The following is a 19,273-nucleotide window of genomic DNA, read 5'->3' as shown; positions in this document are numbered from 1 at the left end:
TTCAGATGACATTGAAATACTAGTTTTAAATCCCTTTTTGATTTTAAATCCTCTTTTGATATCTTATGGATTTAACAATTTGGGAATTGCCCACGACAAAAAGTCTGCAATAAAATTTTTTCAAAGAAAAGGCATCATTCATTATAGAAAATTATGTTTGATCAACCAACAAGACGAAATTATACTTTAGCGATAACTCGGTGGCGAAATAGCAATGTAGAAATCCATTCAGTTATGTTTAGACTTTTTTATATAAATTATAACAATGATCTGAAATAGTTATTTACTCTTATGCTTCCATTCAGTTATGTTTAATTTTTTTATATAAATTATAATAATAAAAAAGTATTATATGAAATTAACCTTTCATCTAAATTAAAACAATAATCTTAGATATTTATTTACTATTATACTTCCTTTCTTGCATTAGGGTTGCCGCAATTATTTTTAGCAGCATTAGCATCAACAATAGTTTGGCAATTTTTTTATGGTCCTCAGAGAATAGTACCTTAAACACTTCTCACTAAAACTGGAAGAAAGAAAGTATCACAAATACTCAAGGAGAAAATTTTAAATGAATTAAGACATTTTTTGCAGCACTTATACATGCATCATGTAATATTTTGTGAATTTAAGCATAGCTGTTTTACAGAATGTAATTCAGAATTTACATTTAATTATATAATGCATGAGAAAAAAATTGATTTCTTTGCTATCAATAAGGTCAATTTATACATTACAGCACTTTCTGCTTAAAAATGGCTTTATACGATTTAACTAAGGTGCATTAAAATTGCATGCTAAAGCATCTACTATAGTATTAGGGCAATGGATGAATATTATAATGCTTCCACCAACTATCTCTACATTATACACTGCAAAATATAACTTCCTTTTCCTCAATAAAGTAATCCTAAAATTCTCATTATTTATTGCTGCCTAATTTAGCCCAAAACCATATTAAAAAAATGCTAATACATACCTTTATCTTTTTCTCCTCACTTCAATACTTCTTTAAAATGACACCAATATAATACATCACCTGCTTTACTGTATGAAGCAGATATTGAATTATCAAAATTTTTAACATGAGCAAAATTCAATCTTAATTTGATATTTATTTCAAGAAAAATTTTTTTATTAGACATGAGATGAGACACAAGGTGGGGTAGCACGACACTGGAGATTTTCATAAAATTCTAATAGCATGGGATTACGACAAGCAGTCTTAAAGAATAAGTGAATGAAGTGAGTGCTCGAAAGAAATACATAAAACAGAAGAAATACCCTGAAATCTACATACATTAAAGTTTTTGATATTTGGCACAATATTAAACTTTGGAGGAAAGTGTCAGAATCACCCACTGCTTGGCAGGTTTTTAAGAATTGCATATACTCGTTATCCATGTACACATCAACCTATTTTCACTTAAAAAAGTTAAAGAAAATTAACAAAAATCCAATTCTTCTTGTAAAAAGCGCCAAACAAATAAGTGGGCAATCCTGCACTTTAACTTTGGTTGTATTTGAAATTTGCACATTACAGACTAAGTGATTAAGCTTGCAAATATTGACAACTAAGTACAATAACCACATTAATAAGGAAGCACCAGAATATTTTTTAATTTTTCAAAATTAGAAAATGCACATTTCCTTTGATCTACATAATACTAACATAACTCTTAAGAATATATTTCACTAAAATTAAAATAATTATATGACTTGTAATAATTACACTAATCTTAATTTGTTTCATTTGTCTCCATTTGGATCACAGCTGTCCCTATTCATTAAGGAAGGGTTTTAAACATTCTACATTCTGATTCCCTGATGCATGAAATTTTATCATTTACTAAAATTTAAATGCTCTCCATAACTCGAATGCCCTAATTCTATTTATATATTGAGGGATAAGAACACTGTTAATTGTGTGGAAACTAGTAGATAGGTTATTTTATTACAAGCTATCTGGCAAGGTAAGGCATGCTTTCATGAAAGATCTGCAGAGGAACAATTCATATTTACAAGAATAAAACTGTGAAACTGTTCATCAGCCAGCATATTTCGACATAACTGCCAGAAAGGGTTTGGTTTGGTTTATTAGATTATGGTAAAGTACTTGAGGGCTATCTACCAAAAGAGAAGGATGCCTTTGTAGAAAACTTTCAAAAGGAATTGGCTCATATACACGCTACACATCGTAAAACCATGAAAATGCTCACACAGCCAGCCCATTGCTGGGATTCGTATCCGACTGAACTACCTGTGTTTAGTGACTTTACAGCTTGGCCAATGGTGGGCTTTGCCTTCCAAAAATTAACACAAATGCAAGTAGCAATGTTCACTGGGCTTATTCACTCCATCTTAATGGATTCAGAGAAACCTGTAAAATTTCTGTATAGGATATTAGCTCTTCAGACATTTAATACTGTAACACATACGATACTAAATCTGTATTATTTATGGCGGCAGTTTTCTGATAACTGGGGCCAGCTTTTCCAGAGATGGTAGATCTATAAATTTTCTTTTTCGACATTCTTCATTTTCAGTATGAGTGGTATAGTACCAGTTGCCATAAAAGCACGTTTCGGATAGCCTACGGCCTTTGGCGACATTTTCCACCAAAAGTGCCGATATATCTTCTAAAAATGCAAGGGGGAAAAAATATGGAAGCGTAATTACATAATTATCTTTGATGAGAGAGGTTAAAACTTCTACAATATGAAAAATTATAACTCTCTTAAACTTCCAATAAATAACAAATATTAGGAATGGTTTAAATAATGTTTAACCTTTTTATAAATCTTCCTCACTTGCTATGTACATCATTATAGGTTCGAGCGTTTTTATTTAATTAGCGCTATATTTTGTGACATGTTATATTCCTAACAAAAATATCGCCCGTAACTGAAAAGCTACTTGATAAATATTCTTCCCTGCCATTCTTAAAACACATACTTAAACTTACTTTTTCAACTTCGCGGAGATTGCTTTGTACTGAGTTAAAAAATCATTATGAGCAGATTCCATGCTTCAGTGTATCCGTAAATAAACAAACTGTGTCATCATAGTAATGCCAACTTAAAAGAACAAAAAATAATGGATAAATTCCCAAGTAACGGATATTTAATTTTCATTTGCGAAATGGAAACAAAACATATGAAAATTAAGAAATATATGTAAAGGATTTATATTTTTTTTATTTAAATGATTACATACATTGTCTCTTGACAAAACGTACGTGAGCCCGATTCCGTGAAAAAATTTAATACGCACTGAAAAATGATTTAACATTTAAGGAATGCAAGAACTTTAATACTCATTTGGTACTTATATATCATTTTATTTTTATATATTTTGTAAAATAGTTGGATTATTTTACTCTAAACAATGTCATAATATCGCCTGCAAATGATCAGTTTTGGTAAACTCATATGACTCATACTGCATGTATTTGAAACTCGAAATCTCAAAATATTCCATTGCGGTAAATGAAGGACAATATTTCCCCCTTTTACAGGAGTCCAGATGACAAATTATGATAGGTCATCAACAGCTGAAAATGTTACAATTCTTATTTTTATCCGGGTAACTGCAGCAGCTATTGCGCCTGCGCAGAATGACTGCTGTAATGTTTGTGGTCAATGCAATTTAAAAATCCAATTAATCTTGAAAAAATCATCACTATGTTAACACAGAAGTATAATCTCTGTCTTTTTGAATATCAATAAAAACATTATAACTGCTTCTTTTCCTAATTCCTAATGCAGCAGTTACGGGAAAAATTAGTGGAAGTTGACAAATATCGTTCATTGTTGTCGTTCAGCCTTTTCAGTTTCAAGATGGCGAATACTGCCCACCCTGGAATCTGAGTGAAATTTTGTACTAGCTTTACTTCCCTTGCAAGTGCTTCTGTTTTCCTCAATTGGAAAACATGGAGTTGCGAGTAGGAAATAAATACCGTCTTGGTCGCAAAATAGGAAGTGGATCGTTTGGTGATATATATATGGGTGAGTTTCTTAAATTTTCACACAAAGAGGATTTGTTACTTAAAAGTGTTCAGTAAACTTTAAAAATTGAACTTTATGATATAAATTCTGTGTTGAAAAGACTTGCTCAAATTCGAGATTCTTAAAGAATTAAGTATGAGTTATAATTCTAAAACGTACTTGTTATTTCGCAATATTTCAGCTGAAATTGACCGTGTATTCTATTTTGGGTCCTTAACTGAAAAGGCATTTGAATGGATCATCTTTCGCTGTTTCGGTATTTTGCTGACGTTGACCGTTTAATTTAAAGTCCTGAATAGATTCTATATGAAAACCTTTTTTTTAGACGAAGAAATTCATTCTTTCGTAATAGAAAGGCTTGATGATGAAATAGCGTTATTATTCAAATAACAGTAGAATATTTTGTGCATAGTTATCATCATTGTAATATTTATGAAATGTTTCTACATGTAAATAGTAACATTTCAGATAATGGAATGATTAAATGTCGTTTTTATATATTCGAAGAAATTTGTTTTTGTGTGTATTATTGTATGCTTTACTTCGAAGTTAAATTTTCTATGTAATTATAACCATGTTTTATGTATAGTACAGATGTTTCATACACGTTATACCTTATGTTTCTAGTTTTTAAATAATGGCATGACTAGAAATCATTGTAAACTTAAAATTTTTAGCTGCTTTTTTTTTTTTTTTTTTTTTTTTTTTTTTTTTTTTTTTTTAAGTTAACATTATTTCTAATATTAAGTACTCTGTGGAATTTTGAAATATATAAGTAATGCTTACTTACTATCATGATATACCTATATTTCTCTTTTAATTAAAGGGACTAATATCACTACTGGTGAAGAAGTTGCAATCAAGTTGGAATGTGTGAAAACTAAACATCCACAACTACATATAGAAAGCAAATTCTACAGAATGATGCAGGGTGGAGGTATGCTTATGAGTTACTGATTTAATTTTATCAAAATAGTTTAATAGGAATTCTTACATTCCAAAAAATTTTATGTAGAATGCAAAGTATGGTTAATCACATATAAATTGAATCATTCAGCTTTATAAAATCTAAGAGTAAAGAGATGTTTATAAGTGTTTCACATTGATTACAATCATACATTAATTTGATGTAATAATTAAATGTAGATTCTTTTATTTTAATGTCTCTTCTTGGCATATGGGTAGTTTAAATAGCTGTTGCATTGTCACATGCCATTTAATTGATAATATGATTGACTGTAAACTATGAAAGCCATTTCAGACTTTTGTAGTTTATAGTATTTAAGAATATCTTTTTATTGGGTGATGCATATATTTTGCCATAAATTATCAGTGTTTCAAATTAAATGTCATGTGTGTAATATCAGACTTTTATAGTTGTCCTTGTTTGTTTTTAACTCAACATTTTTTTCCAGCAATCTGCTAACCGAATTACGCTTATGCTAGAACTTTTATGGAACAAAAGTGCTTAATCATGACAAAGATTAGTTGCGAAATTGGGAGAAAGTGCAGAATCGCAAACTGCTTGCCGCATTTTTAAGAATTGTACATACACGGTATCCATGTACACGTCGACCTATTTTCACTTAAAAAAACATCCCAGAATTGCACAAAAATGGCAGTGCGCGCACTCTTGACTTTATCCATGTACACTCCTATTAACCTTTATCGCTTTACCAAAATGTTGCCAAACTACCTGTTACCATATTCCAAAGATTAGGCTGTTGAATGTTATGGAAACCCTATTGTGACATAATTGGGTGCATGATTCTGGGAAATTTTGAATCGTGGGATGTTTTGTAAGCACTTTTGTGGTAGTTTTATTGTTTAGACGGTAGAATGTCTGAATGTAATAAGATTAATTTGAAGTTTCTGTACGATTTGGAATGAAAAGGGAAAAGAGCGTTAATTGACTGGTGTCTAAATGAAGGTTTACTTAATAGCCATTATAAGTGTCCTGTATGTAGGAAGGATATGTGTCTAGTCAAACGTAAAAACTGTTTTGATGGATTTGGATGGGTTTGTAGGAAGAAAGGTTCAGGTGTGGCAATGCCAGTATATGGATTAAAGTTTAGATAATTTTAGGAAGTTTTTGGATGCTGTTAAGGAATTTTGTGTGCCACAGACTGAAAACAAAGGAACTTCTAAATAGGGTAAGTGGATATTTGCTTTTTGTAGTGCTTAAATGTATAACATGTTTTTCCTTTTTTATGTTATTGTTTGATGTAAAATGTAGTTTATTGAGACTGTATTTTTTGTTTTCCTGTATTGTAGAATTGGGTGCTTCTTTGACTTTTTAAGTGAAAATATATCAATGTGTACATGTACAAAGTGAAGGGAGTGTGCAATGCAAGTTTGCAATTCTTGGATTTTTTTTAAAGTGAAAATAGGTCGACGTGTGCATGGATAAATTCAAGGAAGTGTGCAGTGCCATTTTTGTGATATTCGGGAATTTTTTTTAATGAAAATGGATCAATGTGTTTTTGGCTTTATATAGCGGTAATTTTTGTCACAAAAATTGCCATTATGCAAGCCAAAATAATAAGTCAAAGAATTGCACAAACTCGGTATCTATGTACCACCAAAAATCGCCAAGGGGTACCCTAAAATATACTTTTACCCATGTAAGTTCTTTGAAGGAACCCATAATTTATGCTATAATAAATTTCTTTCCCAAGACTTTGAGTTAAGTTAATCCCTTATGTATATATATATATATATATAAAAGTTAATTATTTAAGAGAGAATGGTATCTGCATAGATGAAATAATTTCTAGTGCTGAAGATTTTCAAAATGAAGACACCATTTAAGAGTGGCTGTAGAGTAACAAGGATGGTGAAAGACTAAATCATGCCAGAGCACTCCGAGTTTTGTGATTCAGGAAGAACCATTGAAGAAAGTGAAATTGAAAGAGGAAGTATGAAGAAATGGCAGCTTTACATTGTGTAGACAAATTATTAGGCTGCAAGGGTGAATATATTTTTTAGATGAATTTTAATCATTTTTTTATGCGGTGTTTGCCATATTGTTGGAATGAATGCCAATGTGTCTTAATTGACATCCTTACCTTCATCAAAATTATAGTAGAGGGGAGCTTTCAGTAGATTTTTTTCAGAGGTAAAATAAGATTGAAAATTTTATTATTTTCTTAATGGATTGTATGGTAACTACAGAAGGTTGATGGCTCCTGAATCCTGCATGAATGTTTGTGACTAGTGTCTTTGTGAGATAGTGACATTTAGATTTTCAGTCTTAAAAATTCTTTCAATAAATTGTTGGAAGAAGAAAGAGAAATGTGGGATCTTGGTAAAAATGAGTATGAAATTGGAGGGGGGGGAATCTTAATTTTCTTTGTCTAAAATAAATCTAGTTTTAAATGTTGTGCTATGTTCCTTTGAAACTTCTGAAGTGTCATTTGTTTTGTACCATTTTGAAATTATCAGGGTTTCTGGCTATTTTTGCATTAACTGTTATGAATAATCTGAAATGCATTGCATTTCCCCCTTCTCTTTCACTAAGATTGTTTATTTATAAGGGAAACTTCTATTTAAAGTGATATTATTATATAATACATGAAATATGTGATAGTATATTGTCAGTCTCCTTATGGCTAACATTAAATACTCTACAGTGTTAAGTGTTGTAACTCACGAAATTCGGATTATTGATTTGAAATGTTAATTCTGTAAGCTTGGTACATTTCAAGAAACTGAACATTTTTCATTTTCTCAGTTCATGCCGATGTGTGTTTCTTATGTGAATTATGCTGCTTTCATTGGGTTTGTTAAATTGTAAATAGAATTATAGGGATTTCATTCAGAAATTCAAAAAAGTACCTATGCTAAATTCAGGCAACATTATGTGCTTTGTATCAACTGAATTTTCGTTGATACTTAAATGTTACGGAAGTACACTAAACCATTATTTCAATTAAAGAACTTTTTCTGTCGTAATTCATTTTCCCATACTGTAGAATAGAAGAAAATCTGAGTCCATTCAATATGGCTGACCAGTGAAATTGCTACTGACTGGCAGTTTGACTTGAGTTTGTATTACCTTTAAGCAGGTTGGCTGCATGAAGTTTTGTCTTTTTCTGTGTGAATATGTGCAATTTCCATTTAAAAGTCCTTCATAAAGTCATCTCTCTATTTAAGTAATTAGCCCTTGTGTGCTTTACTGTGCACTCTAATCAATTAAAGTATGATTTAATTAAATGCTTAAAAAGATTAATTATACTGATACCTATGTCAAATGAGATACAGCATTGGTCTCTTCTAGAGGTGGCTTTCATAGGGAATAAAACTGCCAGTAGTACTGAATACTGTTACTGAATTATAGTCTCAGAAATATTGGCCACCGGGAAAGTTCTCAAAGTTCTCTCCTTATTAAAATGGTCAATTCACAAGCCTTTGCCATAAATCCAAACCACTTTTCTATTTGTAATATTAAATAACGCATACTAATGTGTAAAATGCTGGCATGCCAATTCTCTTCGCCTCCTGCCAGCAATTTAAATATTGCCTAATCTTTAAGGGGCAAATTTCAATTGTCAAATGTAGGTAAATATACGAATAGACGAGATACCAGAATTTCGCCATTGGTTATGCAAGTGTAGTCCCACCGCACTAACTGTACAGCTTCATCTCAATTTAGAGAGAGAATACTGCCATGGGGTCTGGGGTGTCTCTCACCCCTCTTTCCTATCAGCAACCACTCGAGAGATCCCTCTTGCTCTCCATGTACATCGAGTACTACCTTGCTACATAGTATTATACATTTTCAAACATCCAGGCCCTTTCGGCAGTAAGCATCACTAACCATTATTAAGTTTCTCATTTTTGATAGCTAAATGCAGTGCCAGTCTACCATTTTCACTGCAGTCTGTTTTAACGCATGAAAGTATAGTAATTATAAGTGTACTTTTAGCTCATAAAAATTTGTCATTGGTTAGAGTAGAGAGAAAGGTACCCCTTGTATTATTGTGAAGTTGTTTTATTTATGGTAGCCTGAGTAGTTGAATGTTATGGAAACCCTATTATGACATAATCGGTTGCATGATTGCTGTAAATTCGTAAGGGCTTGTGTGTGTTGGTTAAGAAGTAGATTGCTTGTTTTGTGGTTTAGACGGTAAAATGGCTGAATGTGGTAAGATTAAAGTTTCTGTATGATTTGGAAAGGAGGAGGAAAAGAGCATTATTCAACTGGTGTGTAAATGTTTACTTAATAGACATTATTAGGTGTCCTGTTTGTAGGAAGAAAATGCATACAGTCGAACGACACTATGGGGGATATTTTTTACTCTTATTTTGTGAGTTTATGTGGCGACGTCGTTATATAGATTCTAGTTCAGATAATTTTAGGAAGTTTTTGAATGCTGTTAAGGAATTGTGTTTGACTGAAGACGTGTTAATTCGTAAATAACGTAAGTGGATATTTCCTTTGTGTAGTGCAAAGATGAATTTCCTTTATGTTATTTCATTGCTTTATTTAAAATGTAGTTTATTAAGATTATATATATATATATATATATATATATATTTGTTGGCTGCTCTTCTGACTTTTTAAGTGAATAATATAGTTTGAAGTGTACATGGTCAAAGTCTAGAGAGTGCACAATCCATAGTTTGTGCAATTCTTTGATATTTGTTTTAAGTGAAAATAGGTCAATGTGTACATGGATAAAGTCAAGGAAGTGCACAATGCCATTTTTGTGCAATTCTTTGTCTTTTTGGGGGGGGGGCTTTGTGTAGTGGCAATTTTGGGCGCTAAATTGCCCTTGCATGCCAAAATAACAAATCAAAGAATTGCACGAACTCCGTCCGTATCCATGTACCGCCAAGGGGTGCAATCAGCTGTGTTTTGTTTTTTTCCCCCTTGCACATATTTTTTCTGTGAAGTTTTACAAAATGTTTTAAAGCATACAGGGAGTCTAGTTTGAATGAAACTAGAGTTGTAACAAATGTCAGATTGGTTGGATACTGAATATTCAATTTCATTTTTAAGCCAAATAGTTTCCATAGAATTTGGCTACCATTTGTTAAATTTCAATGAAGTTCTGTATAAAATAATGTTTTAAATTAATGAACATTTTTACAACCTTGAATACATTATCGATATCTTTTTTCTGCTTAATCATATTGAAGTTCTGGCCTTTCAGAATCTAAGTTAGAAATAATTCCAGTTTTGGATAACATCAAACAGATATTCAAAATATGGCATCAAAGTTTTGAGGATTGTTTGGTGTTGGAAACACAAAATTCATATTGAAAAGAACATTTTTTTTGGGGGGGGGTAATTGATTTCAATTCAGTTTGCTATTTTTATGTCGCAAATTCAGTAAAACCTCTGATATGAGGAACCTTACCTTTAGAAATGGTATTTTTAGATGGCATAAATGGATATCAGCTTTGAATACTAAAATCACTTGATATCATTGGTAGCTATAGACTAATGTAGTTTGGATTCAAGGTTTGAAAAAATGGTTGTTAGAATCTCCCTATCCTGATAAGGATCAAATTGTGGGGGGGGAATAGGGAGATTTTTATGCATATACATTTGGCAGGCACTTACCTATTCAGCATTGGCCACTGTTGCTTCCCTTGAAGGGGACATATAGTTACAGCTATGCCTTCTCCACGATTTGAACCCGGGCCCTTCGGTATTGCAGTAGTCTTCCATAACCACTATAGCATCTGGGTGGCTAAATAAAACTTTATACATGAAGGTGGTGTAATTCTTGTTTGTGCTGTGGTGATATTGCCTGCAAGTGCTGTTTAATTTGAAAGAATAATTCCCAAATTTCATTTTAAGAAATTCTTGGGTTTTATAGTAGCAGTGGAATTCATTTGTCTTTAGTGAATAAATTATTTTGTAGGAAAAGTTAAAACTAGATGTGGGTGAATCTATTACTATATAATTTTTTTATAAATAACTTAATATCTACAAACTTACTGAAGCATGTATTTATGACGCTTCGGTAAGTTTATAGCTATTTTTAAGTAATTGCCACAATAGTAAAAGTCAGTATATGCTTTTCTGGTTTTAATTGAAATTTACTAGTTCTATTAGATACTGAATATGTGTAATGCTAAAATGTTTGGACTAAGAAATTTAGGTATGTGAACTATTGCTTTCATTTATTTATATCTCGAATGATGCCACTAAAACAGTATTTTTAAATATTAAAATGAGTACAAGTAGTTAAAAATGCATAAATGGAAATGATTCCAGCAATCCTATTAATTCCATTAAATTTAAGTTCCTTCCAATTATGCAAAACAAAGCAGGAGCAAGCCCCTTTTTAATCATTCAGTCATATTTGGTCAGCATGGCCAGAAACAGTCACCACTTTTATTTTGTGAGAATGCATTTATAGTGTAGTTCTCCAAATTTCAGTTGCTTTATAATTCAGTAAGCTTCATAAAATTAAAAGTTCGATAGCTTTCATATCTGAATGTGTAAATAAAATGATGGGGAAGAAAACTATTAAAACAACTATTTTAATGATGCCATTTAAAATAACTAACTGAAAGTGGTACATTGCATGCTGCATTATTGAAATTTGTATATTATATTAAAATAGTATGTTGTTCATTATACAGGGTGTACGAGTAGAGTGGTGACAAATTTCAGGAGAGACTATACCTAGATGATGAGAAATCATATAGCAATGCATGGAAGGAAACACTTTCTTGGTACATTAGTGACGACACAAAATGTAAAAAAAGGACACAAACAGTGAGACAAAATATGTTTTATTATGCTAATACAGCAGATACCAACTTCAAACACCTTCTTTGATGATGATCATTGTCTCTTTATGTTGTTTTTTCTTTGTTTTTGCTGTATTCCGAATAATAAACATGTTTTCTCACCCTCGTTCGTGTCCTTTGTTTCTTGATTTTTGTGTCGTCACTACCACGCCAGGAAAGCATTTCTGACCATGCATTGCTATGTGATTTCCTATTATCTAGATCTGCTCTATCTCCCCTAAAAGTTTGTCACTGCTGTACTGATACACCCTGTATATAAAAGAATTCTATCGCATTTATTTTTGTGGTGGTCATGTCATATCAGGATATTTTAATATTGAAAATATTAATATACAACTAGCAAGGAAAAGATTCCATGATGTGATGATTATGTAAATAATACTTTTTCTTAAGTAATTTTTTTTTTTTTTTTATAGCTCCAAAATTTTGGTATAGTTCCATTGCCAGGACCGTACAAAAATTGCCAAACTATTGTTGACACCAGTGATTCTAAAAATAATTTTGGTAACCTTAACTAGAGAAGGAAAGGGAGCGTAATAGTAAATAACTGTATTATTTTAATTTATGTAAAATGTTAATTTCATATATTAAATTTTTATCACAATCCATAAAGTGGCTAAACATAAGTGAAAGTAAATGCAATGCCTATAATGTTTTCTGTTTCTAAATCTTGCGTGTAATTTTTTTTCGTATGTGTGCTTAAACATCTCCACATTCGGACAAATAAGAATAAGGGTACTGTTCAGCAGTTTCCTGATGTCATTTATTACACCATTTAGCAGTCCCACAGCTGCTGTGTTTTTGTTTACAACAGCCATTTTCAGAATCCACAAAGTTATATTTGTGGTTTAAAATGTTCAAAGCCGGCGTCTCTCAAATATCTCACTACTTTGCAGTACTTGATATAATTCTTCTTTATGTGATATTTTCCTTTATAACATTTAATAAAGTTTTTGCTGATTGGATTTATAACAGCGACAAAAAAGCATTGTTCTTTCTTCAAATGAACTTCAATAATCTTCACGTATCTGTTGATTTTCAACGTTGTGACTATGACTGCCGCAGAGTTGTATTGTGGTTCAACTTCAGCTGGAATTAAAAAAATTCAATAGAGTTCATCTCCTTACACCAAAAGTGGATGAACTTTATGTCTGTAAGAAAGAGGATTTTTGATCCTTTGAACCAGTTTTGTGTTTTTTATCCTTTCTTCTCATTACAAGATTCTTTCCTGCAGCACCATTTTACTGTTGAGTTACTGATAAAACACAGTCTCATTTCGGGATTCTTTGAGCATAATTTTCTATCATAAATGATGCAATTTCTTTGAAAAATGTCTTTGTAGATTTTGTATCCTTGGGCAACTTCCAAATTGTTAGGTCCATAGGGTTATCAAAAAATGGAGCTATTATTTCATTGGCAACTTAAATCTAAAACAAAAAAAAAGATTGTTGGTTCTAAGTTTATGTTAAGGTTGTAATTAAATGGGTGTGTTTTCATGTAATTCCTTAAATGTAATATTACCAGAATTTTATGTAAAGTATCTAGTATGCCATGAAACTGAAGATCATTGTTTGTGCTGATAAAATATTTGTAACTTCTACATAGTTAAGCAGCAAAAATAGAGAGTATGGTGTTGCAGGCTGTCTGTGTTCCTTCTCTTCTCGTTTATTCTTTTACTGTGCTACATTAAAAATCTGCTTAAGAATCTTTTTTATGAAGGTTTACTGGATGCAAATAGCCTTTTATATACTTAACTAGGTACTGTTCTGTTATTGGGATCGGATTCAGAAATGTATGAATGTATGTGCATGTGTCACACACATTTGTGCCTACTTGTATACATGAACACATACATCCATACATATATTTCTGGATTCAGTCTCTGATAAGAGAACAGTAACCCTTTGCTGTGTAATCAGTAGCCAACTGAATCACGTTTACTATATATCATGTAATTTTGCATTACTTTTAATAACATGACGAAAAGTATTATGTAACAGCTGATGATGTTTGGAGGAATTTTCTGGTATTTCAGCTGTCATGTAAGCAAGCTCGTGTTTTTAATTTTTTCTCAATGCCCCCCCCCAAAAAAAGGGGTTATAATTCAGCAGCTTAATCCAGTATTTCCATTAATTTAGTATGTTTGTAATTTATTTAGTAATGTAAATGTAATAATTAAATCAAGTAATTTTGACTTTGCAGTTGGAATACCAACCATCAAATGGTGTGGCTCTGAAGGAGATTATAATGTGATGGTTATGGAGCTTCTGGGACCAAGTTTGGAAGATTTATTTAATTTCTGCAACCGGAAATTTAGTTTAAAGACGGTATTATTATTAGCTGATCAGTTAGTAAGTATTTGTCTGCATTTTTTAACATTTACATAATGCTTTTAAAAATTTTTGTTTTTAAACTAAAAGTTTATGCTAAAGCACCAGAAAAGTGTATGAATTGCGTACAGTGATTAAAGTATAGGTGAACTGGCTACCTATACTTGCAGTTCATTGCTTCATTTAATATGTTTCCATTTCATTTAATTCTGTGTAAACTTTTAAAATTAAATGTTTTTATAATTTTTAAATATTGAAAATTTCAGTTTTGCTTGTTTACATTGATATCATCAGGATAAATAATTTGTCCTAAATTAATGAAATGATGTATAATGATATTAGTCGTATATTGGTAATGCAATACAGTTTGATGTTAAAATGTCTATGTAAATGAATTTGGCATTATGATTATGATAGTAGTGGTTTAAAATTTAAAAGTGAATTAATATCTGTTTAAGCTATTATTGAAGCTAAAAAAGTATTTTACGTCCATTGTTAAAAGCTCATTTGTTTAGGCATATTAATGCTTTTTCATGATATATGGTAAAATTTAACTAATTTCTTAAACATATTAAATCTATTAATAAAATGTACATTTGAACTCTAATGAGCTGAAACTGGGGGGGGGGGAGTTTTGACGTATAAAAAAGTTTACATTGATTTTGAAATTTGTATTTCTCTTGCAGTGGCACATTGCTTTTACATTACTGAGTTGGTTGATGAAAATTTCATTTTGCACAAAACAATTTCAAGATTTGGATTTAGAGTGAGAGCACATGTGTTTAGGTGCATAATAATGTGTGTACAAAATTTGGCAACTCTAGGTTGCACCGATTTTCTTAAATGAAAGGGACAGACATACAGAATTTATATAATATTACAAGGTAACCAAAAAAATTCTTGCAGTTTTGGAAGGTCAGAAAGAAAAAGTCATAAAACAAATAATAATCACCATCGGCATCCAGTGCCTTTTGCCAATGAGTAGCTAGCTGTGTGATGCCATTGCGGTAAAACTCGGGAGTCATGGGCACAAATAGATCTGTGAGGGCCTTTTTGGGGTCTGGCCGGTTGTTGAAGGATTTCCACGAAAATAGTTGCTCAGGGAATGGAAAAGATGGTTGTCTGTTGGCACGAGGTCTGGGGAGTATGGTGGATGAGGTAGTGTCTCCCAACCCATTTGCTGAATAGTATCCCTGGCCTCCTGAGCCACATGCGGCCTCACATTATCATGGAGGAGTACACCCCTATGATTGACCTGTGCTGGCTCTTTATGAATCAGTGTCTGATGCACACGTTCCAACTGCTACGAGTACATGCCTGCCATGATGGTTTGGCCCAGTGGCAGGAGCTCATAGTGCACCACTTGGCGACTATTCCACCAGATACGAGCATGATCTTGCATGAGTAGAGGGAAGGTCTTGCAGTGCGAGGCACAGTGCCCCGTGGTGACAACCAATGTCTGGAACGCCTGGGTGTGTCATACTGGACACATTCGTCATCACTGGCGAGTATTCGATCAAATATGGATGCATTGCGGTACCGAGTAAGCAATGACAAACAGGCAGTGACTCTTTGTTGCTTGTGTGCATTGGACAGCGAGTGGGGTACCCACATGCTCAGCTTGTATGCCTTTCCTATGTGGTGCAAATAGAGTCTGATCGTTTCATCAGAAGTGTGCAGCAAGCTCATCACATGTTTGGCTGCTGTTACTCTGTATGGCTGCTCTCAGGGCCTCAATCGTCCAGAGTTTGTGGCCGACTGCTGTGTGGTGCATCACTAAGAGACATATCCTATGATGTGAATTTCTGGAACCGTTGCCTAGCGGTTCGTTCGTTAACGGCATCATCCATCAAAAGCCTGGCGAACTTGGCTACTTGATTCTGCTGCTGACAGGCCTACTTTAAAATCATACAGCAAACAACTCTGAACGAGCGTCTTTGAGCGATGCATAAAGAGTCCATTTCAATCAGTCGCTGTGCGAGTTATGTTTGAAGTACCGATGCAATGCATTTTTATACTCTTGGTCAATGTCCGGACTCCCGTCCTAACCACTTCATTCCATATCAGAAATGGCAAGAATCTTTTTGGTTACCTTGTATATCATGTAATATTATTTCATTGTGTGTAATTTAATTCAGTACATTTGTTTAATAGTAATTTGAGAAAACTATGATGTGTTTTCATTTGAAGTGTAATTTTTTGACATGTTCTATAACATTGTGTTTTTTGCTTTCAGGTCAGTAGAATAGAATATATTCATAGCAAAAACTTTATCCATAGAGACATAAAGCCTGACAATTTTTTAATGGGACTTGGCCAAAAAGGCAATTTAGTGTACATAATAGACTTTGGACTAGCAAAAAAGTACCGTGATTCTCGTACACATCTGCATATTCCTTACAGAGAAAATAAAAATCTCACAGGCACAGCAAGATATGCAAGTATAAATACACATCTAGGAATTGGTTAGTATCATCAAATTAAGATCTTTAATTAAGTATGTTTTACTAAACAATTGTTTTGTCTTTATTTTTAATACTTAAAGAAAAAATTTGACTGTCGGGTAAAATAGATTACTGGAAGCTTCTAAATGAAATTAATTTTTGGGTCTTACTGTGTGTAATGCATACCTGCCAACTTTTATGAATTTTTCGTAATTTTTACGAAAATGCGTTTGTTTTTACGATTTTATGATCGTAATCCATTTTTTACGTTTTTTTTCTTTTCAAGTGTTTTTAGTGATTTTTGTCGAAATTTTAGAATTTTTCGCCAATTGCATCGTGTTTTACCGACTACTTCGAATCCGGTAACCTGCGGTTTCTCCCAACTCACCGCTTAACCAGCCAATCCAATGCGCTGAACTTGTTTCTCCCACTCTTTTCTTTGTGGGCGCCAGATTATTTTTTTTCGCGTTCGCTTCAGCAGCAAGGGAATTACTCAGCGAGCGTGGATTGTCGCATTCTTTTTATTTATTTATTTTGTTTGCACGTGCTACGAATTTTCTTAATATGTCGCTGTTGCGAAATGAGTTTTAAAAAAAAAAAAACGTATTCTCAATATTTTCAGCCTGCCTACAAAGCCGAATTTCCAACAATTAAAGAATCCTTCAAATGAAATAACTTTTGAAAAGATTCGGTTTTTTATTTATAAATTTCCATTTTTGTTAACAATTAAAGAAAATGAATGCCGTAATGATGCTTTAGATGAACTACAGAACCAATTTTCTGCTGCACAGTTTGAAGACTTTGCCAGTTCTGGAGAAGATAGGCTTGATGTCCTCGTTGGTACCTTAAAAAGAGTTTATGGAACAGCAAAATATGATAGACTAGCTAGAGTTTTATGTGCTATTCTCGTAATTGCACACAGTAATGCTGAGTGCGAGAGAGTCTTCAGTGTTGTGAAGAAAAACAAAACTATGTTTCGTTCTTCAATTTCACCAAAAACTCTAGAAAACATTTTAATTGCCAAATGTTACGAGGAAACTAATTGTTATGACAGGAAATTTTCCAAAGAATTTTTGGCTAAAGCCAAAAAATGCACTCTAAATTCATTGCAATAATTTTTTTGTGTAACATTAAGTTCTTGTTTTATGTTTCCTAATAAATTTTTTAGTTACTACTTAATTGAAATTTACTAATGTAAGCACAATTTTCTTTTTTCTATTTGTATAAATTGTTATTTTTTTAATATTAATTCTTTGTATTCTTCTGAATTTTGGAGAAATCTTCTGAATTTTTATCTTTAGAGGTTGGCAGGTATGGTAATGCAGAGTTACAAAATATAGATGTTGTTAATTGCTATAGCAATATTTTTTTCTTTGAATTTATTTGATTAAATGAGATTGAAGATGTATTTTTTTATTTTCTTCACAACCAATGCAAAATACAGTAAGCATAAAAGAAAAATTGTTTGCATTCGTATGATATGATGTCAGTATGTTTTTACTCTTAATGGCTGGCCATTTCCTTGATGCAGGATGCATTGCAGAAGTTGATCAATATTGTCCGCATATGAAAGACATGACGTAGTGTGTTTGATATAAATTCTTTTAAATTGCAAAAAACAAAATGCCCGGGGGAATTGGATTGATAAAAAAAAATTGAGTTTAGTGTGGTAATTTTTAGTCTAATTTTTTGAATTCAAAACCTAAATTACGAATTAAAACGTGAATCCAGTTTTTATATCATTGTAAGATGCAAAAAGATTCCTTAACATGATATGTTCAAATAGTGGAATTTTGCATTGTCTAAATTTATTTATGTCTATGTTACAATTCCATTGCATGTGTTGGATTCAGTTGCAAAAACAGCTCTTGATATACTATATTTCTAATCTCTATTTCCAGTTTTTATATCATTGTAAGATGCAAAAAGATTCCTTAACATGATATGTTCAAATAGTGGAATTTTGCATTGTCTAAATTTATTTATGTCTATGTTACAATTCCATTGCATGTGTTGGATTCAGTTGCAAAAACAGCTCTTGATATACTATATTTCTAATCTCTATAACTTTGAAAAGAAATATTGGATTATTGGATGTTATTTATGTAAAAGTATTTTAAATTATGCTCATACTTTACAGCACCAAACAAGTGTAGCTGGTTTTTAAACTACCAAGTTCAAATTGCGATCGGAGAAAGATTACATTGCATAAGCTACTAGCTCTCCTGGTTATATTGGGATACTTCCTGTATATCAGCAAATCTCCTGGTTTTTAACTTTTACTAAGGAAAATGTTTGCCTGGAATTAATGAAATTGTACAAATGTGTTCCTCCACTTCTAGTGAATTTCAGAATTATTTTTCCTATTAAATTTTATTTCATCTGAGTTGTATTATTATTTTTTTTTTTTCTTAACACATATTGTAATCTTTCTTTTATTAAATTTTTCATGTTAAAATTTCATTTGATCTGAATTGTCTAAATCAACTGTAAACATTTGTAGAATTTTAAGATTCGAGGAACTTTAAAATCAGTAAATATTTGTATTTAATTTTGTTTTACTTCAATATATGGTACATTATAAAATTTATCCACACAAATATTATGTGCATTAATTATTTCTGTTATTTTTATCATTTTAAAAATGCTTTGGTAAATTCAAGCTTTCTTTCAGACTCAAGATTTCCTCAGTATAAAAGTATAAGGATATAAAAAA

General features: G+C 31.9%; 2 protein-coding genes across 3 annotated transcripts in view; one reads left to right on the top strand and one right to left on the bottom strand.

Moving 5' to 3' along the window:
- The window catches only part of Hap40 (Huntingtin-associated protein 40 kDa), a 68,360-nt gene extending 65,285 nt beyond the window's left edge, over window positions 1-3,075 (bottom strand). The window contains exon 1 of one of the 2 annotated variants that reach the window (XM_035352832.2): window positions 2,969-3,075. In XM_035352832.2, the coding sequence (XP_035208723.1) occupies window positions 2,969-3,030 (62 nt within the window). In that variant the 5' untranslated portion in view covers window positions 3,031-3,075. Of the gene's footprint in view, window positions 1-2,792; window positions 2,884-2,968 lie in introns of those variants that run through there. The other variant, XM_035352833.2, reaches the window with a different exon arrangement.
- Window positions 3,076-3,600: 525 nt separating this feature from the next.
- Window positions 3,601-19,273, top strand: part of LOC118183329 (casein kinase I-like) — a 36,054-nt gene continuing 20,381 nt past the window's right edge. The window contains exons 1-4 of the mRNA XM_035352831.2: window positions 3,601-4,010; window positions 4,837-4,947; window positions 13,986-14,134; window positions 16,350-16,578. Of these exons, the coding sequence (XP_035208722.1) occupies window positions 3,935-4,010; window positions 4,837-4,947; window positions 13,986-14,134; window positions 16,350-16,578 (565 nt within the window). The 5' untranslated portion in view covers window positions 3,601-3,934. The remainder of the gene's footprint in view (window positions 4,011-4,836; window positions 4,948-13,985; window positions 14,135-16,349; window positions 16,579-19,273) is intronic.

This window comes from Stegodyphus dumicola, chromosome 3 (assembly GCF_044657685.1).
Source record: "Stegodyphus dumicola isolate Sdum_Otavi_A_Nest chromosome 3, ASM4465768v1".
In the NCBI taxonomy this organism is placed as follows: Eukaryota; Metazoa; Arthropoda; class Arachnida; order Araneae; family Eresidae; genus Stegodyphus; species Stegodyphus dumicola.
Note: the sequence above shows the minus strand (reverse complement) of the source record. Positions and strands in the feature narration are given on the sequence as shown.